At 45.7% G+C, this 25,562-nt stretch overlaps 1 protein-coding gene and 1 long non-coding RNA gene across 7 annotated transcripts in view; one reads left to right on the forward strand and one right to left on the reverse strand.

Moving 5' to 3' along the window:
* Window positions 1-25,562, reverse strand: part of ALPK2 (alpha kinase 2) — a 148,462-nt gene that overhangs the window by 79,878 nt on the left and 43,022 nt on the right. For all 6 annotated transcript variants that reach the window (XR_008684719.2, XM_055417444.2, XM_055417443.2 and 3 more), the window contains one exon: window positions 15,019-16,738. Coding sequence is in view for 5 of the 6 variants with exons in the window: in XM_055417444.2 (XP_055273419.2) it covers window positions 15,019-16,738 (1,720 nt within the window). In the remaining variant the exon portion in view is untranslated. The remainder of the gene's footprint in view (window positions 1-15,018; window positions 16,739-25,562) is intronic.
* LOC129549883 (uncharacterized) overlaps window positions 11,905-25,562 on the forward strand; it is a 73,839-nt gene continuing 60,181 nt past the window's right edge. Inside the window, exons 1-3 of the long non-coding RNA XR_008684720.2 lie at window positions 11,905-12,626; window positions 16,548-16,760; window positions 19,574-19,681. This is a non-coding gene — a long non-coding RNA (uncharacterized LOC129549883). The remainder of the gene's footprint in view (window positions 12,627-16,547; window positions 16,761-19,573; window positions 19,682-25,562) is intronic.

Below are 25,562 nucleotides of genomic sequence, written 5' to 3' on the forward strand. Positions count from 1 at the left end.
TACAATAGTGATGAAAAGGTTTGGAACATTGTAAGAATTACCAAAATGTGGACCAGAGACATAAAGGGAGCAACTGCTGTTGAGGAAATTATGTTAACAGACTTGCGTGATGCTAGGCTGCCACAAACCTTTGATTTTTCAAAATAAAATGCAGTGTCTGAAAAACACGATGAAGGCAATAATAAAACAAGGTTCACCTGCACATGAAATGTCCAGATAGACAAATGTATAGAGACAGAAATTAGGGTTTGCAAAGTGATGGGGGACAGGAGAATAGGAAGTGGAATAGGGTTTCTTTGGGGGATGATGAAAGTATTCTGGAACTAAATAGAGGAAATGGTGGCACAGTTTGTGAATATACTTGTCACATATGTGGCTTGCGTGAAGTCTCTATTGGATGGCGCAGATTTAAATGAAATTGGGGACTTCCTTGGTGGTCCAGTGGAGAAGGCAATGGCAGCCCACTCCAGTACTCTTGCCTGGGAAACCCCATGGACAGAGGAGCCTGGTAAGCTGCAGTCCATGGGGTCGCTAAGAGTCGGACATGACTGAGCGACTTCACTTTCACTTTTCACTTTCATGCTTTGGAGAAGGAGATGGCAACCCACTCCAGTGTTCTTGCCTGGAGAATCCCAGGGTCGGGGGAGCCTGGTGCGCTGCCGTCTATGGGGTCACACAGAGTCGGACACGACTGAAGCGACTTAGCAGCAGCAGCAGCAGCTGGTGGTCCAGTGGCTAAGACTCCACACTCCCAATGCAGGGGGCCCCAGGTTCAATTCCTGGTCAGGAAACTAGAGCTTACATGCCACAACTAAGGATCTGGTGCAGCCAAATAAACAAATAAAATTTTTAAAAGATAAGTGAAATGACAGCTTCTTGGGAGGAATCAGAAGATTTGGATTGGCTTACTTACACTATTGACACTATGTATAAAATAGATAATTAATGAGAACCTACTGTATGGCGCAGGGAACACTACACGATGCTCTGGGGTGAACTAAATAGGAAGGAAATCCAAAAAGGAGGGGATATGTGTGTATAAATACAGCTGATTCACATTGCTGTACAGTAAAAGCCTAACACTGTAAAGAAACTACACTCCAATAAAACTTTAAAAAATAAAGTAAATGAAATAACAGCTTCTTTCCCAGCTGTCACTAGTGAGGGGACAGAATTTACCCAAAGCTAATGACGGGGGAGCCTTGTGGGCTTCCGTCTATGGGGTCACACAGAGTCGGACACGACTGAAGTGACTTAGCAGCAGCAGCAATCAACACATGGAGGAGTGAGTATTGTTACACCCCGCCCTACCCACCAGGGGATATTCGGCACTGTCTAGAGACATTCTTGGTTGCTAACTGGGGCAGAGATGAGAGGTAGAGATTGCTACTGGCCAGAGATCCTGCTAAAAACATTCTGCAATGCCCAGGATAAAGAATTATCCAGTCCAAATGTCAGTGGCTCAGAGTTTCCCAGCCTCCTTTGTGCCACCTCAGACTCTCGGACTGCCCTGAGGTCAAAAGGTATGTTCTGGGCATGATCTTCCCAGGACACTTTCTCCTGGAGTCCAGCCACTTCACAGGCATTCTCAGTCCAGAAGTTCCTCTGGACACCAGTATGGACATGGAGACATTTGAGGCACCCTAATTCTCGAGTGGGTTAGCTGTGGAGTCCATGACTCTGTCCTTTCTCCCTGAGGCTTCCTGAATTCCAAAATGTTATGTGCGTGCTAAGTCGCTTCAGTCATGTCCAATTCTGTGCGACCCTATGGACTGTAGCCCACCAGGCTCCTCTGTCCATGGAATTCTCCAGGCAAGAAGACTGGAGTGGGTTGCCATTTCTTCCTCTAGGGGATCTTCCCGACACAGGGATTGAACTCACGTCTCCTGCATCTCCTGCATTGCAGGCAGATTCTTTACTGCTGAATAACTGAGGAAACTCCCCAAAGTATTATACTTTATTTTTATTTTATTATTATCATTTTAGCCATGCAGATTACAGGATCCTAGTTCCTTGACCGGAGATCGAACCCTGGCCCCCTGCACGGGAAGCACCAAGTCCTAACCACTGGACTGCCGGGGAAGTCCCAACATACTTGCTTTAAATGAAGTTGACCTCTCTCTTCTCGCTTACTCTCCCGTGTCAGATTTCTAAGCCAAAGACAACTAGAATTTGCAAAATCTTTGTCATAAATGGGCTCCTTCTTGGATATCTGAAGTGAAAATCTGAAGAAGAATATCCTGACTCGTTTGGAGGTATTTTATTTCAAAATTATCCTTTCTGTCTGCATTAGTTTCTTATGGCTGCTTTAACTATCACAAACTTAAGTCACTTGAAATGACACAGAATTTATCTTACAGTTCTGAACGTCAAAAGTCCAACATGGATCTCACTGGGCTAAAATCATGGTGTCAGCAGGGCTGCACTCCTTCTGGAAGCTCCAGAGGAAAAACTCTGCCTTTTCCAGCCTTTAGAGGTTTGCGTGCATTCCTTGACTCATGGCCCCTTCCTCCATCTTCCAAGCTGGCCGCACAGTGTCTCCAAGCTCTCTCTGACTCTCCTCCCTCTTAGAAGGACTTCTGTGATCACATTTGGACCCCTGGGAAGTCCAGGGCAAAGGGCATACACTCTTCTGGGTTGGTTTGGAGGGCATGGACGGCTATCACATGCTATGGCTCAATCTGCACTATGCCTTTGGCACTCTATGTTATGCTTTAAGATGCCCATCATTTGAACAGGTCACATTTATTTAGCTGTTTCCGAATAAGTCTTTCCTTAGACAAACAATTCTGAGAAACACATTATGGTCCATGTCTCCCTGGGTCTGTGTGCAGGATCTTCTCGAGAGTTAAAAGATATCCTCAAATTACATTCTTTCTGGCAATGAACACATTTCTCCACAATCTCAGTATCTTGATATTATTATCTTTAAATATTTTTGTCTATCTGAATGAAAAATGTTATATTTTAAAAATTTTATATTTTCCTAATTACTCACAAGGTTGGACAACTTCTCATATGTTTGTGAGTGAAAGTTGCTCAGTCATGTCTGACTCCTTGTGACCCCCATGGACTATCCATGGAATTCTCCAGGCCAGAATACTGGAGTGATGCCTTTCCCTTCTCCAGGGGATCTTCCCAACCCAGGAATGAAACCCAGGTCTCCCGCATTGCGGGTAGATTCTTTACCAGCTGAGCCACAAGGGAAGCCCAAGAATACTGGAGTGGGTAGCCTATCCCTTCTCCAGCGGATCCTCCCCACCCAGGAATTGAACCTGGTCTCCTGCATTGCAGGTGGATTCTTTACCAGCTGAGCTAGTAACCTTTTATGTTCCCTCTTCTATGAACTTCATATTTATTTACTTTTACCTGTTTTAAATTCAGTTTTTAAGGGTATTTTTCTTTTCTGTTTTTTATATACTTTGAAAATTAATATTTGTCTATGATATATACGTTCTACATATATTTCCCAGTTATCACTTTCATTTAATTCGATTTACAATATTTTTTGCTATATAAAATTTTTCATTTTTGTTATATAAAATTTGAAATAATCAAAACTATCATGTTTTGTTTTGTTATTGTTGATGTTCTTTACATTCCCAAATCTTATGGCTTTCAAGGTCATAAGAATAGTTTCCAATACTTTTTCCAGTAGTTTATAGTTTGGATTTTTTATTTTTAACTCAGGAATCCATTTAGTGTTTATTTGAGGTCCATTGTTCTTATTTTTTTCTCCACACAGATGGCTAATTGTATCTGCTTTAAAGATTTTGCTTCCTTCCTAAAACATGACAGGTTATTTCTATCATAAACCAAATTCCAATATATTCTTAGGTCTCATTCTGTTTTCTCTACTCAATTTGGTTTATTTATTTATCTATTTGGGGCTGTTGTTGTTTAATCACTAAGTCATGTCCAACTCTTTTGCGACCCCAAGGACTGTAGCCCACCAGGCTCCTCTGTCCATGGGATTCTCCAGGCAAGAATACTGGAGTGGGTTGTCATTTCCTTCTCCAGGGGATCTTCCCAACCCAGGGATTGAATCCATGTCTCCTGCATTGCAGGCAGACTGTTTACCACTGAGCCAGCAGAGAAGCCCTGGTTTGGAGCTACTACCACACTATTTTGGTTACCTAAGCTTTAGTGTCCATATTGATAGATGGTTGGTTAACCCATTTCAGTAAAGCAAGTTCGTTTTCAGTCATTGCAAAAAAAAGACCAATAACGCATGTCTCAGGCACTCAGCTCCCACTCAAGGCAGCGATGAGAGATTTACTACCAGGACTAAAACCCACCCTCGAAGCCAAAGGACCCTCCTCTCCCAGCCTCCACTGCTGCCATCCAAATTCTTGTCCCGGCACCACGCCTCAAAATAAAACTCAGCTGTAGATGGCACACCTGTTTTGGATTTAGTTACAATAAATCAGGATCTGTATTTATTTCAGTGGCCGGACAGGTGAAGCCCAAGCTGCATTTATAGCAAGCCAACTAGAAAGCAGAAGAAATCCAGATTGTGACGCTCTTTCCTCTTAGGGTGAAGGGGTCACAGTTGACAAGGCCTAAACTTCCTATGTTTCAAACTCCTGCGATTCTTTACAGAAATGCCTCAAGTTGTAGCAGTCACATGAGGTCTCAGTCTAATTTACCCATGGCTTAAAACCTTTTGCTCATGAGAGTCACCTAGAGAGCTTATTAAAGGTGAGGATACTGAAACTCTGGGGTAAAATTCAGAGCCCTTTAAACATGCACCTTAGCGCTTCCCTGGCGGCCCAGTGGTTAAGACTTGGCCTTCCAATGAAGGGTGTGTGGGTTTGATCCCTGGTTGGGGAGCTAAGATCCTACGTGCCTCATAGCCAAAAATCTAAAACATAAAACAGAAGCAATATCGTAACAAATTCAATAAAGACTCTAAAAATGGTCCACATAAAAAAAAATCTTTAAAAAAAATTCACCTTAGCAGGTGATTACAGCACAGATCACCCAGGCCCTCACACGGATGCAATGCCCTGAGGAATCAGAGCCCCCACTTTGGGGTGCAGGGGGTGTCTCTGTGTTACAGCACGTGTTCTGTAATGAGGTAGCCTGATGCGTTCATGGGTGTGCATTGGTTCTTGGGAAATTTTGCCTAGGCTAAGGGCACAGCAACCCACTCCAGTCTTCTTACCTAGAGAATCCCATGGACAGAGGAGCCTGGCGTGCTACTTGCAAAGAGTCAGACACAACTGAAGCGACTTAGCAGGCCCAGCAAGGACCCCTGAATAGCTGAAGTAAATCACAGCCAACTTGAGCTGGAAACGGAATAGCCTTTAACTCAGCTTTTGCCTTGGCAGCAGGCACCCTTTCTGGTTGTATTTTAATAAAATTAAAAGTGTGGCCTAGGGGAACAGAGGAGGGGATGGAGAAGTTGGGGTTGGGAGCTGCAAACTACTTCATATAGAATGGATAAACAAAGTCATCCTGTATAGCACAGGGAACTATATTCAGTATCTTGAGATAAACCATAATGGAAAAGAATATAATAAAGAATCTATTTATCTATATATATAACTGAATCATTTTGCTGTAGAGCAGAAATTAACACAACATTGCAAATCAACTATGCGTGCATGCTAAGTCGCCTCAGTCATGTCTAACTCCATATGACCCCATGGACTGTAGCCCACCAGGCCCCTCTGTCCATGAGATTCTCTAGGTAAGAATACTGGAGTGGGTTGCCATGCCCTCCTCCAGGGGATCTTGCTGACCTAGGGGTAGAACTTGCAACTTTTATGTCTCCTGTATTGACAGGTGGGTTCTTTACCACTAGCACCACCTTATACTCTAATTTAAAAAAGAAATAAAATTTGAAAAAAAAGAAATCTGCCCAGCATTCCTCCCTCCTAAGAGGCGCGCTCCAGGCCTGGGCATCTGGAGGCAGGTGGCGCCTCCCAGGCCCAACCTCACAGACAGCCCCCCAGAGACCCACTGCTGGCTTCCCATCTCAGCCTCCAGCTGCTCTCACTAAGGGCTGCCAGCACGCCCACCCGGTGACCTCGTGAATGTGTAATCTCTGCCGTGGCTGCCATTGGCCAACCCGAGCCGCCTCCCTGAGTGGTCCACATGAACTTCTTGGGTCCTCTTTTTGCTTTTGCCTCTAGTTTTCAAATGGCCTGTTTCTGAAGTAAAATGCACTGTTTTCCCCAGAAAGCCTGATATTTTATGTGATTTTCTAGAATGTGAAGGGTTGCAGGAATGCATCTACTATTCAGTTCAGTTCAGTTTAGTCCTCAGTCGTATCCGACTCTTTGCGACCCCATGGACTGCAGCACGCCAGGCCTCCCTGTCCATCACCAACTCCCGGAGCTTGCTTAAATTCATGTCCATTGAGTCGGTGAAGCCATCCAACCATCTCATCCTCTGTCGCCCCCTTCTCTTGCCTTCAGTCTTTCCCAGCATCAGGGTCTTTTCAAATGAGTCAGTTCTTCATCAGGTGGCCAAAGTATTGGAGCTTCAGCTTCAGCATCAGTCCTTCCAGTGAACACTCAGGACTGATTTCCTTTAGGATGGACTGGTTAGATCTCCTTGCAGTCCAAGAGAAGACTCTCAAGAGTCTTCTTCAACACCACAGTTCAAAAGCATCAATTCTTTGGCGCTCAGCTTTCTTTATAGTCCAACTCTCACATCTGTACATGACTACTGGAAAAACCAGTCTTGACTAGACAGACCTTGGTTGGCAAAGTAATGTCTCTGCTTTTTAATATGCTGTCTAGGTTGGTCATAACTTTTCTTCCAAGCAGCAAGCGTCTTCTAATTTCATGACTGCAATCACCATCTGCAGTGATTTTAGAGCCCAAGAAAATAAAATCTCTCACTGTTTCCATTGTTTCCCCATCTATTTGCCATGAAGTGATGGGACTGGATGCTGTGATCTTTGTTTTCTAGATGTTGAGATTTAAGCCAACTTTTTCACTCTCCTCTTTCACCTTCATCAAGAGGCTCTTTAGTTCCTCTTCACTTTCTGCCATAAGGGTGGTGTCATCTGCATATCTGAGGTTATTGATATTTCTCCTGGCAGTCTTGATTCCAGCTTGCGCTTCATCCAGCCCAGCGTTTCTCATGATGTACTCTGCATATAAGTTAAATAAGCAAGGTGACAATATACAGCCTTGGTGCACTCCTTTCCCTATTTGGAACCAGTCTGCTGTTCCATGTCCAGTTCCAACTATCGTTTCTTGACCTGCATACAGATTTCTCAGGAGGCAGGTCAGGTGGTCTGGTATTCCCATCTCTTGAAGAATTTTCCAGTTTGTTGTGATCCACAAAGTCAAAGGTTTTGGCGTAGTCAATAAAGCTGAAGTAGATGTTTTTCTGGACTTGCTTTTTTGATGATCCAACGGATGTTGGCAATTTGATCTCTGGTTTCTCTGCCTTTTCTAAATCCAGCTTGAACATCTGGAAGTTCACGGTTCACATACTGTTGAAGCCTGACTTGGAGAATTTTGAGCATTACTTTGCTAGTGTGTGAGATGAGTGCAATTGTGCAGTAGTTTGAGCATTCTTTGGATTCCCTTTCTTTGGGATTGGAATGAAAACTGACCTTTTTCCAGTCCTGTGGCCACTTTTGAATTTTCCAAATCTACTGGCATATTAAGTGCAGCACTTTCATAGTATCATCTTTTAGGATTTGAAATAGCTCAACTGGAATTCCATCATCTCCACTACCTTTGTTCATAGTAATGCTTCCTAAGGCCTACTTAGGGACTATTTTTTTAATAGTATATATTATAATATACATATAGTATACAGTATAGTATATAATAGAGTATACATAGGACCAATTTTTTTTTTAACTTTTATGCTGTATACTATACAGTCCATGGAATTCTCCAGGCCAGAATACTGGAGTGGGTAGCCTTTCCCTTCTCCAGGGGATCTTCCCAACCCAGGGATCGAACCCGGGTCTCCTGCATTGTAGGCAGATCCTTTACCACCTGAGCCACCATGGAAGCCCAAAGCACTTCCCAAAGCCAAATGTGCAAAACTTCCCAAAAAAGGTCATGGTCACTGTTTGGTGGTCTGCTGCCCATCTGATCCCCTAGAGCTTTCCTGGCGAAACCATTACATCTGAGAAGTATGCTCAGCAAATCAATGAGATGCATTGAAAACAGCAATGCCTACAGCCGGCATGATTAACAGAAAGGGCCCAGTTCTTCACAACAATGCCCAGCTGCACGTTGCACAACTAATGCTCCAAAAGTTTAATGAATTGGGCTGTGAAGTTTCGTCTCATCCACCATATTCACCTGACCTCTCACCAACCAACTACCACTTCTTCCAGCATGTTGACAACTTTTTGCAGCAAAACGCTTCCACAACCAGCAGGAGGCAGAAAATGAGCATGGATTTTTACACTACTGGAAAAAACAAACTTATTTCTCGGCAAAAATGTGTTGATTGTAATGGTTCCTATTTTAATTAATAAAGATGTGTTTGAGCCTTGCTATAATGATTTAAAATTCATGGTCTGAAATCACACTTACTTTTGTCCAACCTAATACACCAGAGAACACCCACTGCCTCAATTTGAAAAGTAGTACTGACTGACCTGGTGCTTTGTTCCTTGGCTAAGATGGAGGGAAATCAGGGCAAGGGGCTCCACAATCCCTAGCAGGGGGTGGGAGGCGTGCCTTCATGAGGGGTGCAAACTCTCATGAAAGGTAGCACTATTCTGCCTGTCTGGGGCCTGGAGCCCATCTGCATGACACTGGCATTCCACTCCCCAAGGGCCTTACAACCACCAAAATTGGGATCTCTGGGGGTGGGACTTAGGCACCTGATATTTACAGCTAAGATTCTCGACCTCAGAGGTACAGACAATCACTTGGGAGCTTTCAAAACCCTCTGTGCCCAAGCCTCACTGCAGACAAATCACATCAGAATCTTGGGGGTGGTGGGGATCCAGAGATGGTACTCAGGCATCAGATGGTTTAAGGTCTACATGCTTGAGACCCATTGCCTTAGGGTCTTTTCTAACCTGGGAAAGATCTCTCCTTGCAGACCAAGACTTTTGGAACTTTAGCGTGCTTATGAATTCCCAAGGATTAGGTTAAAATTGCAGATTCTGATTCAGCAAGACTGGGGCAGGGCTTGAGATTCTATACTCTGACAAACGGGTCTGCAGACCACACGGGGAGCAGCAAGGCTGTAGGTGCTTAGGAGCATCCGGGGGATTACTCGACAAAGCCTGAGTCCAAGGCCTGCAGCGAGCCAGGATCTTGTACGTCTGGGATGGTAATGGTTTTTGGCAGAAGGGGCAGAGTGGGCTTTGTGATCAAAAACAAAACAAACGTTTGTGTGACTCCCCAAATCAACCATGGAGTGGTGCTGACAAGAGGCGTGACGGCCATGTGCTGAGAGATGAGTGATTATAAGCTTCTGTCCTTCCCATCATCAGCAGAGGGCTGGCTTATCCACCTCCCTGAGTCAGAGTTAACAGTTGTTGTTTGGTGGGGGCCGGTGGGGGGGCACACATTTTATTATGTAACTGAATTCAAATCTCAGATTGTTCTGTCCTAGATAAGAAGACTACATGGCAGGGAAGTTTACATGATCTGCTTATATTTTCTCTATGTTTTTTAAAAAAACTCACTGGAGACCTACTACCTCCCCTGGGTGACCATGCACGTTTCAAGCTGCCATATAATTGGTGTGTAAATTACACAGCCTGCCTAACTACTTGACTGAACTTAGATGAAGGTGAAGTTTCTTATCACATTTATTATATGAGCCGACACAAGTGATTCCCAGGTGGCGCTAGTGGTAAAGAACCTGCCTACCGATGCAGGAAATGTAAGAGACTCGGGTTCAATCCCTGGGTTGGGAAGATCCCCTGGAGGAGGGCATGGCAACCCACTCCGGTATCCTTGCCTAGAGAATTCCATGGACAGAGGAGCCCGGCGAGCTAAAATCCATAGGGTTGCAAAAGAGTTGGACACGACTTAAGTGACTTAGCATGCATGCACACAAGTGACACATTTCTGTAGATCTTAATACACACACACACACACACACAAGTATAAGTTAAAAGGGAAAATCTGAACAAGGTCGGCAGATGGTATCCATGCATCTTGGTTGTGAAAATTATACCAGAGTTTTGCCAAATTTTAGCCTCAGGGGAAGCTGGCCACAGTGTATAGTGGTCTCTCTGTCTTATTTCTCACATCTATGCATGGACAATTATTAAAAATTTCAATTAGGAAAAAGCATAAAACATCTTGTAGCCAGCCCTTAATGTTTTTAATATGGGGAGGAAGGACATAAGTATTAAGAAGATAAATAACAAAACGAAGAAATGATAATGCTTGTTAAATGTTAACTGCATAGCAGGTACTGTGCCGAGTGTTTCACACGCGCGGCTCTATCTTTTCTTTCTAATGTTTACTTACTTATTTATTTGGCTGTGCCAGGTCTGTTGCAGTGTGTGGGACCTAGGTCCCTGACCAGGGATAGAACCAGGCTCCTGCACTGTGAGCATGGCATCCAGGCCACTAGACCCCGGGGAAGCCCCTATAAGAAAGTTTTAATTCGCACAGCCCTCCGTGAGGCGGTGGTTGTTATGATTTCTGTTGTTATTATTGCTATCATTTTGTTTCAGATGAGGAAACTGAAGCTGGGAGAGCTTAGCTAGTTTTTCCCAGGTCACACAGTCAGGAGCCAAACATGGGTCCAGAGCCCACTACACTACACAAAGAACACAGACAAGAATGTTGTTTCTCTGGAAGGAGAAATCACAGCTGAAAACAAGGAATGTGCTTCAGGGAAGTGCAATTTGAAGGAGCCTGAACCTTGGCCTTGAAGGACCAGGTGAACCGAGCTGGCAACAAGCCAACCGAGGGCACGCCAGACCGGAAGGTAGAAAACACTCCCTGTATGAGAAACTGCCTCCTTTTCCAGATGAGGAAACCAGCGTGCAGGTCTGCTTCGCCTCCCAGAGGTAGACAGAGGTATAATTGTGGAAGGCCCTGAATGCTTGGGGATATGGTGAGATCCTCCTGGACCGAGTTAGCAGTGAGTGAGAGCTGATAAGATACCGATAAGGCCAAGGCTGTATCTGAATCACCCGCATTCACAAGGGAAGCCAAGTGCAAGGTGTGGACGGCTTGGCATAAACCAATCAATTCCCAATGATGGGGCTTCCCCGATGGCTCAGCGGGTAAAGAATCCTCCTGCAATGCAGGAGACACAGGAGACGTGGATTCGATCCCTGGGTTGGGAAGATCGACTGGAGTAGGAAATGGCAGCCCACCCCAGTATCCTTGCCTGAAAAATCCCATGGATAAAGAGGCTGGCGGGCTACAGCACAAAAGGTCACAGAGTTGGACATAACTGAGCGACTCAGCACAGCATGAATCTATCCCCAGGGCCAGAGGAGCAGTGGACAGCAATTTCCTAGGGGAAGGCTGGGATGTGAAGGGAATCAAGGAATGTGCTTAGGACGATGAAGACCACAGAGTAGTTGAGATCAGTGATTATTAGAATCATAGTTGAAAATACCTGGAATTCACGGCAAAAGCAATTCTAAGAGGAAAGTTTACAGCAGTGCAATCTTGCCTCAGGAAACAAAAATCTCAAATAAACAACCTAAACTTAAACCTAAAGCCACTAGAGGAAGAAGACCAAAACAACCCTAAAGTTAGTAGAAGGAAATAAATCATAAAGGTCAGAGCCAGAATACATGACAGAGAGGAGGACAGCAACAGCAAAGATCAGTGACGTGAAAAGCTGGATCTTGGAGAAGAATAAACAAAGGTGATAGACCTCTAGCCAGACTCACTGAGAAAAAAAGGCAGAGGACTCAATCTAGCAACCTAGTACCATGTGGCTACTTACTCATCTGTTATTGAGCACATATTATATGACTAGTACTTTCCCAAGGACCTGGGACATATCACTGAACGAAACGGTGACCAGATTGCCTACCGTCATGGAGCTCACCTTCTAAGCTTAGTGCTATATCCTGGTCAGGAAGATTCTTAATTATCAGAACCTAAGAACGCATTTCCATACTGTATACTTGAGACTGCATCTCTTTAGAGAAATGTAAATCTCTCTGGGGTGAGGCTGGGCAACTCTGCAGAAGGACAGACACAGCACTTCTGATTAAAGAGCAAGGATGATCTTTCCCCAGTGTGGCTACAGGGAAACTTAAGATGGGCAGACTGGCAGGCCTCGCCTCTGAGTTGGATCAAGAAAGCAAGATCAGAACCAAGGTGAAGAATTGGCAGTGCGATCCTTGAAGATGATTCAAGTTAGCCTGGGGTACCCTCTCTGTTTTCCACTCCCAAACTGGGATTAATTTAGGAATCTTCCATAAATGTAGACACTGGGGGCTTTCCAATCTTAGCCTGGGCAAGTACTACTCCAAGGCAGATCAGAACAAGATGGCCTTGCTTTGGAAGAGTGGGAAAGGAAGACAGGTAATAAGGACTCCTGGAGATGGTTTAGATTACAGGTCAGCCTTGTTGCTGGAACATAGGATTAGAGAGATAGAATTGTTCTCAGATGCTAAAAGCAACATACGGACGAAGAGAACAGCCTAAAAGATAAGATGCTGGTTACTGTCTCTACTGCTGGGCACCGTAAAGGTAAGTGAATCAGGCAAGAGTCAAGAGTGGGCAAATTTACTGATATTACCCCCAACCAGGAATTTTTAGCCATTTCAAATTTTAAGTTCTCACGAGCCTCAGATGTCTGAGAACAAATATTTTAAATGTCTTTTGATTAGTTATGGGAGGATTCACCCCCATAACTTGGGCTTTTTTTAAGCAACATTATAAAAAGTTTGATTTGGTTTACAATGACCCTCTAATGCTTCTGTATCACGTTTGCAATATTTAGCCACTTGATATCAATCTGGCTATGTTGTGTACGTGTGTAAGAAACACAGACATCTACAATTAGGGAGTAATTTTTGCATGGGTACTAGAAATCTGTGCTCACTATGCCACTATCCCTGTGGCATAATTTTCCTGCTTTAGTCAAAATTTTTTCTCTAGCACAAAACTGTCTTTGAATACACAGCTTCTACTCATGTTGACCCTCGAGTGAGAGACTGGCTCTGTTACGGAGAATAGTAAAGTGAGAAATGGTCCCTCCACCTGCAGAGTGCAAGCTATCTAAAAAGTCATGTTCATCGCTCTGAGATAATTGCCTTGGTCACGCCTGAAAACACAAGTGGGACCTTGAGTTGAGAGCTTGCAAGGTGGGTGTGCATCCATGATTGTGTGAGTGTGTAAGCAAGAGTGCCCTAGGAAGTTCAACAGAGACAACAGGGTCCCAGAGGTGGCCCGTTTTATTTCACTGCATTGCCAGGAAACAAGAGAGCTTGCTGGTCCCCAGGGTTCTCCATCTCAGAATTCAGCTTGGAGCACCGGCTGAGGCTGAGAGGGGCCGTTCCTTCAGTGCCTCTCAACTCTGGGCGGCTGAGGGAGCTAGGGACTGCCTTCCACAGCGATGGGTCTAAAACTAACCTTGTCAATAGCCCCTTCCCCTCCACTTACTTTTGGGGGGCCACTCGGCAACACCTCCTGCTTCACACATGGCACTTAATAACTAAACTAATTTACCCAGTGAAACGCTCAGTGTGGATGCTAAACAATGGTGGAAAGGCACCTAGCTGAGCAAGGCAGAGTAGCATATTAGCAGAAAAGGACATGCTGTGTCTACTGACACGGAGAAATGAACACTGCGACTTAATTTTGTATTACTCTTCGGTCAAAACCCCTCCTTAAATTTACCTTGGGCATGAGTCTGCGGTCACTGGTGTGTTAAACAACCACATAGGGTAAAGCTGGCAGTCCTGCAGAAGAGTAAAGTAAACGTGGCCCTTACATGGCTAATGTGGCCAGTGGAGCAGAAGAATCTGTTCAGGGAGAAAAACTACCTCACATCTAGAGATTTTTTTCAGATTGGCTGTTTTATGAGTAGGCCTTCAGAAGTCATCAGTGCGTTAAATTTTTACTTTTTCCCAAAGTGAATTCAGTAACCAAATGCACTTGGGAAAATTTGGTTTTCTTTGGAGTATTATCTGCTGCTGCTGCTGCTCAGTTGTATCAGCCGTGTCCGTATCTAGTCTTATAAAAACAATCCCAAGTTCCTACTACAGAGTTGTGAGAAGGGAAAGCAGAGGCCGAGTAAAAATAATGATAAATAACTTTTCTTGGGTATTTATTTACAGAAATCAAATCTTGGCCATAGTACAGCATCAGTTCAAAGCCCACTTAAAACCCTTTAAACTTAAAAATATAATAAATTCATATATTACATAACATCCTTAGTATATTAATTTTTCCATTTCTTTCAAACATACCCCCAAATCAGTAATAGGGTAAAACTTTTCTTTTTTACTTCCTGCAGTGTTTTCTTTGCCTCTTTTACACTGTGTGCTCTAAGAAAAATAAAAGAGACATTCATTCAAAAATCTACTTAGATTTTTGAGCACAGCAGAGTCTACTTTCTCTACTTTCTCCAGCATCATTAAGCAAATTCTGTAAATCTTTTAGACACATCAAAATCTCTCATTCATTCTTTGAATTCTGATAAAAGCCAGCACTTACCAAGTTTCAAAAGTGTCCTGGAAAATCACTAAAAAGAATGTTTTGGTTTTTTTTAAAGACTACACCCAAAACATTTGCTTGAAAACTTTCTGAATAGTGACGTTGCCTGATAAAACCCATGCAGTAGACAAAATATCAGATTTCTTTCTCCAGCTGTCCAGAATCCCGTTAGTGCCTCTTGCTTCTGTCTGTCTTTTGCTATAATTAGGATGGCTTAGGGTTTATCTGGGCCTTTTTTCAAAACCAGATTTCCTTCCCAGCAGCAGCCCCTGTCATTCACAAGTCCCCTGGTGGTACTGGGAGAATTATTTTGATGTACATTGTGGTACAGCGATTGTGAATGTGAAGGGAAAGGAAATACACACATACACACACACACACATACATTTGAGCTTATAAATTTCTAAAAGAGGAGTCTTACCTGAGGATGATCACTCCAGCCTGAAACCTTGCTTGTTTCAAATACATCTGTAACCCACACCCCTTCTCTCTGGAAGTGCAAGGTCTCTTCCTTGGAGAGGGAGCCAGGTGGAGTCTGCAGGGTTTTTGCTTCTGGCTCTGCTTGGGTTGGAACCACACAGCTTCCTGCAGGAAACTGGGGCTTCTGATCAGTCCCCTCTGCTCTGGCATTGGAGCTGTTTCTTTTGTCACTTGGGGTTAGTGGGTGCTTAACAGGTCCCTTGGGACAGAGGCGATCCAGGGAGGCTTCCGCTGTCCTTTCTTCCAGGCTAGAATTCAGCCTCTTGGCTTTTCCCTTAATTCCCGGTCGCCACGTCCTGGCAGGTTTCTCAGAGCCCCTGCGGCCCCGCACGTCCTTCCCCCCTACTCTTTCCTCGGCCGTGGCCTCCAAACACCGGCTCATCCCCGGTCGCCCTGGCTCACCAGACAGGCGCTTCCCCTCCGTCTCTGTCACCGCTTTATCCGTGGTTAGCAGGTTGTCACCAGAGAACTCCTTTCCGGCCTGGCGGCTGTCTCTGCTTTCTCCTTGAATTCCTGGATAACCGTCTTCAGCAGCCTCCGAGGCAGTGGGTGGTTCATACCTGCCTGGGTCTGTCACCGTAGCCGGTCCATCCTGCTGAGGTCCCGGGGGCAGGGGCATCCCCGCTCGCAAGGATGAGGCTCTGCGCATGGAGGCCCGGCTGCTCCTTCCCCCCACTTCTTGGGGTGGTGAGTGATGACCACAGAGGCCAGTGGTGGCATCCATGGGCCCCGTGTCATCTGACACCGGGGGCCTACGACCCAATTCACTGAAGAAACGCTCACACCCACCCAGGCTACACTCACTGAATTCCATCTCTTCGTCATCGCTTTCTAATAAAAAAACACACTCCGTCCCCTGCAGGTTCCTTTGCCAGATCGCATTAGAGTAATCTGTCATAACGTCGGAACATTCCAGATACTCCAGGTCATCATCTGAAAACTCCTCGGCACAGGTTAGGGTTATCTCTGGGCAAAGTTCATAGTCACTGTCAGAGTCTGTGCTGGAAGCTGGGGGGCTGGCGGGCCTGGCACCTGGAGGAGCGGACGAGTCTGCCCGTGTCAGGGGCAGGCTGAAACTGATGTACTTCTGGACTCTGGCATTTTGGTGACTAGAGTTCAAGGCTTCCTCGTTAGGGCCCTCAGGGTCTAAGGCACCATCTGTTAACCTTGGTACTTTGGAATGCATGGTCCTGTGGCCACACACATCTTGTTCATCAGGAGCATCACTTGAATTAGGAAAACGCAACCCGTCCGCAACGCCCTCTGTGTTAGCAGCATCACCAGCCTCTTCGGTTTGCCTTGTGTGTTTAACGGCTACGGGGTTTTCAGAGCCGGTCGCACCAGGGTCAAGGTCGGCCGATACCTGGAGTGAACGAGCACCGTCGGCTTTGGAGGAGGGGGCGTCCGCTGACGTGGGAGGCCCCGCGGCGATACCTTCTCCTCCCTTATAAGGATGCTCTTTCTCATCAGTGTGGTTTGGGCTCTGCTGCTCATACGTCTCCGAGTCGTGTTTCCAACCTGTGTGCCCGTCATCTTTCGGGATGGGAGAGAGTGGTCGGTCCTCTGACGGGCACTGCACTTCAATGGAAGCAGAGCAACAGATCATCCCAAAACAGTTCTGAGCAGAGACTTGATAAACAGCAGTGTCGTTTGGGGTACAGCTAGGATGAAGAGAGGAGACACGTAAGTCTGCATGCCGACATGCCTTGCATCATGGCACACACATAATGACCGCGGTTTTCCCGCACACTCAAGACCTGGGGTGTCCCGGGAAGGGGTTTGTGGTCAGAGGCAATGGGCTGAGGTGCTCAGCGTTTTCCCTTAAGACTTTCCGCAGTCTTACCCCAAATCAAAAACGCTGAGAATAACTCAGATGACTGGGGAAACAGTTTATAGCTTCTTCTTCTCTTCTTTTTTAAGTCATGTTATGCTACAGGAACTTGAAGCAGTATCACGTTCTGAAGGAAGGCATAGTACACAAAAACTAAAGGACTCTAAATCTTGGACTACCACAAGCAGCAATCCTTTTAAAGACCGTGGAAGAAAACATGGTTCTTGCAGGAGGCTGTGAAGATAATACCACGCTAGGACTCTGTGCATGAAGAACAGGGCCCTTTCCTCTTTAATTTAGCATGACTATAAAGCCTAAACCACAGCCATGAACCCCCCTGGCTGGAAACCAATGTCCACATGCCATCCTGACCAATGCCCGCCAGGTGTTTGGCTCTGGCTCGGCAGGGAAGAAACTGAATCCTGGATCATGCCAAGCCTGCTCTCCCTTCTCCAGAAAGGATGGTGCTGGGAACCCCTCCCTTTCTTGACTGGAGCCTGGCTTGTTTTGCTGACCTTTCCCCTTAGAACACTTCTCCAGGCTCTACAGTCTCAATAAACACTGCTCTATTTTTTAATATTAATTTTTATTTGTTTATTAATACTTGGCAGCACCACTTCTTAGTTATGGCACAAAGGATCTTTGATCTTGGCTGCAACATGGGGGATCTTTACTTGCAGCATGTGGGATGGCAGGCTGCAGTCCATAGGGTCGCAGAGAGCCGGACGCGACTAAGTGACTCGGCATGCCCACATGCACGCGTGCACACATGGGATCTAGTTCCCCCCCCCCGGGGATCAAACCCGGGCACCCTGCACTGGGAGCACCAAGTCTTAGCCACCGGGCACCCTGCACTGGGAGCACCAAGTCTTAGCCACTGGAACACCAGGGAAGTCCCTATACTTGCTTTGAATTTGCCGTTTTATTTATCTCATTTGACCTCATTGCAACACTGCTGGGATATGATGTACTATCCATCTTCAGAAAGCAGGAGTTGAGGGTCTGGCTCGGGCATAGAGGTGACAGTCAGATCGTTAGTGACTCACGCGTGTAAGAGATGCACAAGTGTCCCCTCAGGAGGGTCAGTGTTAGACGTTTGCAGCTGGGACACAGTCTTCCCTATCCTCTCCCTTCCTTACTGGGGGACCCTGTTTGTTTCCTGACCTCACGTGTGCTCATAAGCCTTCAGTTGCTGGGTGCCCACTCACACAGGCCTCATCTTCAGAAAGCACAGATGGATTTCAACTGCATTAATACTTGGTTGTGTTGGCAACTTGATTCTCAAGTAGAAGACACTCGAGGTTGGCCAGGCCTGACCCACAGCCGATCTCTGGACTTGCCATGGCCAATAGCACGGGGAGAATGAAATTTAGGGCAACTTTCTGGGGGAATCATTAGCTGCTCTTGTCTATTTCACAAGATTATTCTGAGTTTCAAATGACAAATTCAGGGTGAAAGGACTTTGTGAAGCAGAAACTTTATGCCATATATACTCTATAAGAAAACGAAAGTGATAAAATGATAATTACATGATGTGATAAGAGTGTTAGCTGACATTGCTATGGCAGTCATATTGTAATATAAAGGTGTCAGATCAATACATTGCATACCTTCAACTTACATGGTGTTCAGTGTCAAATAAAACTCATTTTAAAAAGGGGAGGGGAGACTTCCCTGGTGGTCAAGTGGCTAAGACTTCGTGGTCTCAATATAGGGGGCCTGGGTTCGATCCCTGGTCAGGGAACTAGATACCATACGCTGCAACAAAGATCAAAGATTCCATGTGCCACAACTAAGATCTGGCATAAACAAACAAATAAATTTAAAAAAAAAGGAAGGGGCAGCGCTAAGACCAGGTTTTCTCTGGTTCTTAAGAAGTCTGCAGAAACTGTCAGGATTACTTGTAAAATCTTACATCAGATTCAAATTCTTGAATCAGAATCTGTGGCTAGGGACTTCCCTGGTGGAACAATGGCTAAAACTCTACACTCCCCCATGCAGGGGGTGAGGGTTTGATCCCTTGTCGGGGAACTAGATTCTACATGACACAAGTAAAGCTCCTGCACACCACAGCGAGACCCAGCACAGTAAATAAATAAATATTGAAAATAAGAATCTGTGGGTAGAGGGCCTAAGAATTTACTTTTCAAGTTCCCAAACACATTCTGCTACAAATTGTCCTTGGCCTACCCTCAAAGACATCCTCATCCTCATCATTAATTAGGCTGAGGTCTCCTCAGCTGAAGCTGAGGGGAGCATGGAGAGAAACAGACTTTTGCGTGACTTTCACATGGCCCACATCATTCCCTTCATGACTCTTTTTGATGCGTTCTTGGAGATTTGGCCTCAGTTGAGAGCTTAAATGGGGCTTCCCCAGTGGCTCAGTGGTAAAGAATCCACCTGCAACGCAGGAGATCCAAGACACTCAGGTTCAATCCCTGGGTTGGGAAGATCCCCTGGAGGAGGGCATGGCAACCCCCTCTAGGTATTCTTGCCTGGAGAAGCCCATGGACAGAGGAGCCTGGCGGGCTTCAGTCCATAAGGTCAAAAAGCATCAGGACTGAAGCTACTTAGCATGCATGCAAGAGAGCTTAAACAGAGTATAAAACAGCCCCCAGGGGCTTCTGGAAAATCCCAAGTAATTCTGATTTCTTGTTCTATCCAGGCCATGATCCATCTGCTGAACGAACCAGCTACCCTGAAGGTACTGTGATTGATGTGGGAAGAAGAGAAAGGAAGAGAAAAAAATGAGTCTGAGACTCACAAAGGACAGGTAAGAAAGGAATAAAGGAGAGAACAGAGGCGATTCGCAAAACTCAAGAAGGGAAAACACAACAAATGCTAGAAAAATATGGAGAAAATCAGTGGATTCCATGCATTTAATGTCTGAATAATGAAATTAACAGATATGAGAATGTTATGATTTAGTAATGTCAGATTTTATGGAACATGTGTTTTAGCTGATATAAGATTTTACAAGTCCTCCTGAGTACATTAAAGAGGAAGAGGAACTGGATTAAGTATAATTAACTTCTCACTGTCTAATGAGTGCCTTTGAGAGAGTTATGGTTTGCGGTTGGCATGTCCTGGATAATTATCTCTCAGCACCCTAATGAGGAGGTGGAGAAAATCCGGCAAGAAATCCAGCCTTGGTGAATGCCTCCTCTATTAAACGGTATGCTGTCTGCAAAACTAAGGCTCAAAGGAGTCATTTCCACCAAAGTGACAAAGTTGGTAAGTGGTGGAGCTTAGAGAGAAAACCAGACTCATGCCTGGCTCTGTGTGTCCTGTTAGAAAATGCACATTCAGAGGAGGGAAATGACAGGGTGCAGAGAAAGATCACATCTGCAAAGAAAGGGTTTCTTTTCTGAGTTTGCACCTTCATGGGTAAACTGACAATGAGTGTAAAATATAACAGTAAAAGCTGAAGGGGAGTCAAGGAGGGACTTCCCCAGTGTGTCCAGTGCTTAAGACTCCAAGCTCCAATGCGGGGGGCTCAGGTTCAATCCCTGGTTGAGGAACTAAGATCCCACATGCTGCTCAGTGTGGCCAAATAAATAAATAAAATTTTCAAAATTAAAAAAAAAAGAGTCAAGGAGTTGGGGGAGACATCATGTCCAGCCCTGAAATGACTAAAAATCTCGGGGGGAGGTGTTGTAAGCTTCTCAGAGGCGCTTGCAGTCAGTTCTTTGCCAAGTTGCACGGTGCATTCCAGAAGGGCAAAGGGAATTCAAAACAGGGACGCTGGTGGTAGCCGTTGAAACGTCATGAACACAGGGTTGGGGTTTAGAATCTTGGCAAAATGCGGGCAGAGTGGCCTGCGTGTGGCCCCACGGTGATTTGACAGGAATGCAAAACATCTGGGAAGAAATTCCCAGAACAATTGATTGCCCTCTCCTTGCATACCTGCATAGCTCTCATTTTGGCTGAAGGAGACAGCAGCCTTCCTCCACCTTGCTGTGAAAATCTTGCCTGAATACTCTTAGGTTCTTTCTAAATAAATCACTTCCATATTAGAGAAAAAGGGATGCATGAGACCTTAAGTAAATGGGGCTTCTTCTGAGCTTGAACTATTCGGTTTAAACCAAAGGTTCTCAAACATTTTGGCAGCAGGACCCTTTAAACTCTCAAAAATAATTGAGGATTCAACAGACGTTTGTTTATCGGGGTAATATCCACCAATGTTGACCATATTAAAGTTATGGAAAAATTGAAAACATTTGTTTATTCCTTCAAAAAGAACAAAAATTACCTTATTACAAGTTTGCATAAATGACATATTTTTATGAAAAATACCAGGACAGCACCAGAGAGGAAAAAAACACTTTTTTTTTTTGCAGAACGAAGTAACATTGTGCATGCTAAGTTGCTTCAGTCATGTCCATCTCTTGAACACTGGAACAGTGGTATTGCTTTACATTTTTTTCATGTAGCTTGTGGCTTAATAGAAGACAGCTGGATTTTTGTATCTGCTACTGTTTTCAATGGGATGCACTACAGTGCATACAGTATATGAGGAAAATCTGGCCTCACACAGATACGTTGTTGGAAAAGGAACCAGTATTTTAATGGTCTTTTGAATATGATTTCAGATAACCTCTCTGATACCACACAAAGATTAGCTGCAACGTGGAATCCAAACCCGATCGATGAATTTTTCATACATGTTACACAGAATCCACTGGTCTGCACTGCATTTTACTGGATCTTTAACCCACGGGTGATTTTGTATCATAGATTGGTCATTTGGAAGAACTTGGTTCATGATATCTTCCTAATATTAATACGATTCAATATACAATATTTTTTAAGAATTACATGCATTAATATTACTCTTACCCTTGTCAGAAGAGTTGGTGATGGACAGGGAGGCCTGGCATGCTGTGATTCATGGAGTCACAGAGTCGGACATGACTGAGCGACTGAACTGAACTGAACTGACTGTCAGAAGAGCTTTGAGGTACTGGGAAACTATCAAGCTTATAAAGAGATACAAGTTTTCCAAACTTCTAAATTAAGGAAATAATATGAATATTCACTTATGATGATGTGAGTCAATTCTGTGCTAAGTGGTACAGAAATAGAAGATGAAAAGCATCAGCAAAAACTGTGAAATAAAGGACCCCTGGAAGCTTCCTCCTGCACAACAACAACACTGGCAGCATTCGTCTGAATCAACTTTTTCAGAACTCTCAACACCAGTCAAGGGCAATGTGGCTAGCATTTGTTCAAGAAAAATGGCTGACTCCCAGCAAGAAGAGTGAGTTTTTTGCAGTCTAACTCGCCCTAGCCCTCTCCCCTATCCCCAGTTGCATGGTAGTCTCAAGAACCAAGAGCCCACAGTCAGAGAAAATCTGCAGCCCAGTAACCACTAAAGGAGAAAGAACAGGGTGGGAAGCCCCTGTTCCCGAAGCCCCCTTCCCAGGGAATCAGCGTTATGCTGTCTGGTGCTGACCTGGATGACCTCGCCCACAAGACTGTCTTTACATGACAGAGCTCGATCAATATGAACAGTATTTTCCCTGAGAGCATTTTTGTGCAAAAAGTTCAGAGTCAATAGTTCAACATCACGGCTGCCTGCAGTGGTGGATAGCAACTAAGGCGAACAACGGGCAAAGCGATGCATTGAATTAGGGAGGAGGTTGGCTTCCCATCAATGCTGGCGGTGGGGGCGGTGAGGGGAGGCAGGAGGCTGGGGGTAGCGCTAATTCTAGAAGTTCCTTGGAATTCCACCCACTTGGGATGATTTTGTGTCCTGTGAACAAGTGTCATAAGTGTGAGTAAGAACTAAGAACCCAGGGCAAGGATCCACAGGACTAGTGGCGCTGTAAAATAAGGACATGAAGGCGAGGAGCTGGGGAGCAGACTGTACCCAGTGCAATAAGACACAGTCATTTTTTTCTTTAGCTGCTGGTCCAACAGACCTATCCAAACGGAATCGCTTTAAAATCCCTCCACTTCAGTCACCGTCACCATCGTTCTCGTCATCCCCGAAGGGTGTCGTGTGTTCAAATGCATTGTTTCATACACGTATGTTTTCGCGGTCGCTAACTCATACCCAACTCTTTTGCAATCCCATGGATTGTAGCCCACCAGGCTCCTCTGTCCATGGGATTTTCCAGGCAAGAGTACTGGAGTGGGCTGCCATTTTCCTCTCCAGGGGATCTCTCCCACTCAGGGACTGAACCCGGGTCTCTTAGGCGTCCTGCGTTGCCGGCGGATTCTTTGCCACTCAGCCACCTGGGAAGCCCTTATTCATAACTGCTGCTGCTCCGGGTTAGTCACTTCAGTCGCGTCCAACTCTGTGCGACCCTATGGACTGCCTCCCACCAGGCTCCTCTGTCCATGGGATTCTCTAGGCAAGAGTACTAGAGTGGGTTGCCAGGCCCTCCTCCAGGGGATCTTCCCAACCCAGGGATTGAACCCCGGTCTCCAGCATTGCCAGGCAGATTCTTTACCATCTGAGCCACCAGGGAAGCCCATATTCATGACTGCAGTGGCACAAATAAAATAAGTTACATTTGTGTGGAATGAGAAGCAGACGACCCCAGCTCCTGTTGCTGCTCCTTTCCTTCTGTCTCCTGGAGGTCATTTGCCTGCTCCCCCCAAAACGCTCTCATCAATGTTAAAAATGCTGAAACTCCAACTGTGAGATCTGGCCAGGTGCCCTGAAGACAGAGCTGGTAGGAGAAGCTGAAACTATTGCTAGAGGTAGGATGTGGAACCCTCTCTGAATTTCAGATATGACTCTAACACTCATTCCATGTTCCAGTGGAAGAAAACAAGATCTGGGAACGAGCGGTCTCCCTGCCCCCTCCCTGAGCCTGCCTGTGGAGCAGCAGGGGGAGGCTGGGCTCAGTACATACTTACATGATGACATCCTTGTTCTTCCTGCAGTCAGAGCACAGGGTGAAGGTCATAATATTTTCTGACACTAAGTGTCTGTATTTTATGACTTGCCTAACTGCTCTTGTCCATTTTATAAACTGACTTACTCAGAATAACCAAAGGAATAAGTAAGGCTTGCATTTCCTTTCCATGCCCCAAAGCTACGTTCATTATGGAGATGGAAGAATTCTACCACTACAAACACACGGAATTTCTTGATATTTTCCACAGGAAGCTAGATGTATTTTAAAATTGAGGAAGAGATTCCTTGTACATGCACCAATTTATTCAGCTATTTATCCAACAGGTGTACTGAACCAGACATCTGGAGAGATGAAGGGGCTTTGGTCTGTGCTGCTCCAGGGACCGGCTGCCCCATCCCGGCTTGTGCTCGCTATTACAGAGCTGGCCCCTGGAACCTGCATCTCCCCCGCTCCCAGGACCACCGGCTCTGGGCTGCACTTGACCCAAGGAAGGCAGGAGAAGGGCTTCCCAGGTGGCTCAGTGGTAGAGTCCACCTGTCAGCGCAGGAGACCCGGGAGAGCCCCTGGAATAGGACATGGCAGCCTGCTCCAGTGTTCTTGCCTGGAAAACCCCATGGACAGAGGAGCCTGACGGGCTGCAGTTCATGGGATCACAAAAACACGACTGAGCACGCACACACCTAGGCAGGAGATGGGAGTGTGGGCAGAGGGGAGAAGCCAGCCTCAGTGGCATTTCCAGCAGGCTCCACCCTTCCTGCAGTTCCAGGTCCCACAGGGCAGCCCACCCAGAATGAACGGCCTGCCCCCCGCCCCCACCCCACCCCGCTTCATCCCTGCAGGTAGCAGATGATGCTTCCTGCTGATGCTTATCTCCAGGGACCGCACCACCCCTGTCTGGCTAAGTCGCTTGTGTAAGGCTCGGTTTTTATCTTCCTGGTTGGACCCCGACTGACAGAACACTGGAGTGGGTAGCCGTTTCCTTCTCCAGATCTTCCCGACCCAGGGATCGAACCCAGCTCTCCCGCATTGCAGGCAGATTCTTTACCGTCTGAGCCACCAGGGAAGCATCAGTCTTCTTCCTGGTTAGGCCCTGACTGATACAGAGATGCTTTATTTTACAGATCTTAGAACTGAGGTCCAACGAAGACGTGACTGTCTTAAGTTACACAGCCAAACAAAATAGTAAGAAACATCTCCCACGTGTAAGGCACTGTGTTAGCTGCTGTGCAGAAGGTAAAAGTGTTCAAGTTTGAGGTCTTCCCTTGGGAGATCCCTGTCCAATAAGGGAAATTAGGTGTCCATATAAGCAGCCCCAAGACAGCACAGGATGTGCTAAGTGCCGGTAAAAATCAGAACAATGCTAGAAATCTGGGGGTGGGGAGGTGACAGGTGATGATGAGGGAAGGTTTCCTGGGAACTTGGAAGCTGAAGCAGGTCTAAGAAATACACGGGAGGATTTTGGGAGGAAATGTGGTACGGCCCTGAGGCTGGGGCTGACCGCTCCGGGTATAAGGAATGGCCAAAGGTGAGAGGAGGCGGGAAAGCAGCACAGATGTCTCATTTGGAACCCGGGGGAGCACTGGGCCCAAAGTTCGGGGAAGCGCATGATCTACTGTGAAAGCAGGAAGCAGGGTGCTTTAGAGAGTGACAGACGTGATTAATATTTACACCAAAGAAAGGTTTCCCTGCTGGCTCCAGCGGTAAAGAATCCGCCTGCAAGCAGGAGACTCAGGAGACACAGGTTCGATTGCTGGGTGGGGAAGATCCCCTGGAGGAAGAAAT

This window comes from Moschus berezovskii, chromosome 28, assembly GCF_049115385.1.
Source record: "Moschus berezovskii isolate FMDL1 chromosome 28, NW_MosBer_1.0, whole genome shotgun sequence".
Lineage (NCBI taxonomy): Eukaryota > Metazoa > Chordata > Mammalia > Artiodactyla > Moschidae > Moschus > Moschus berezovskii.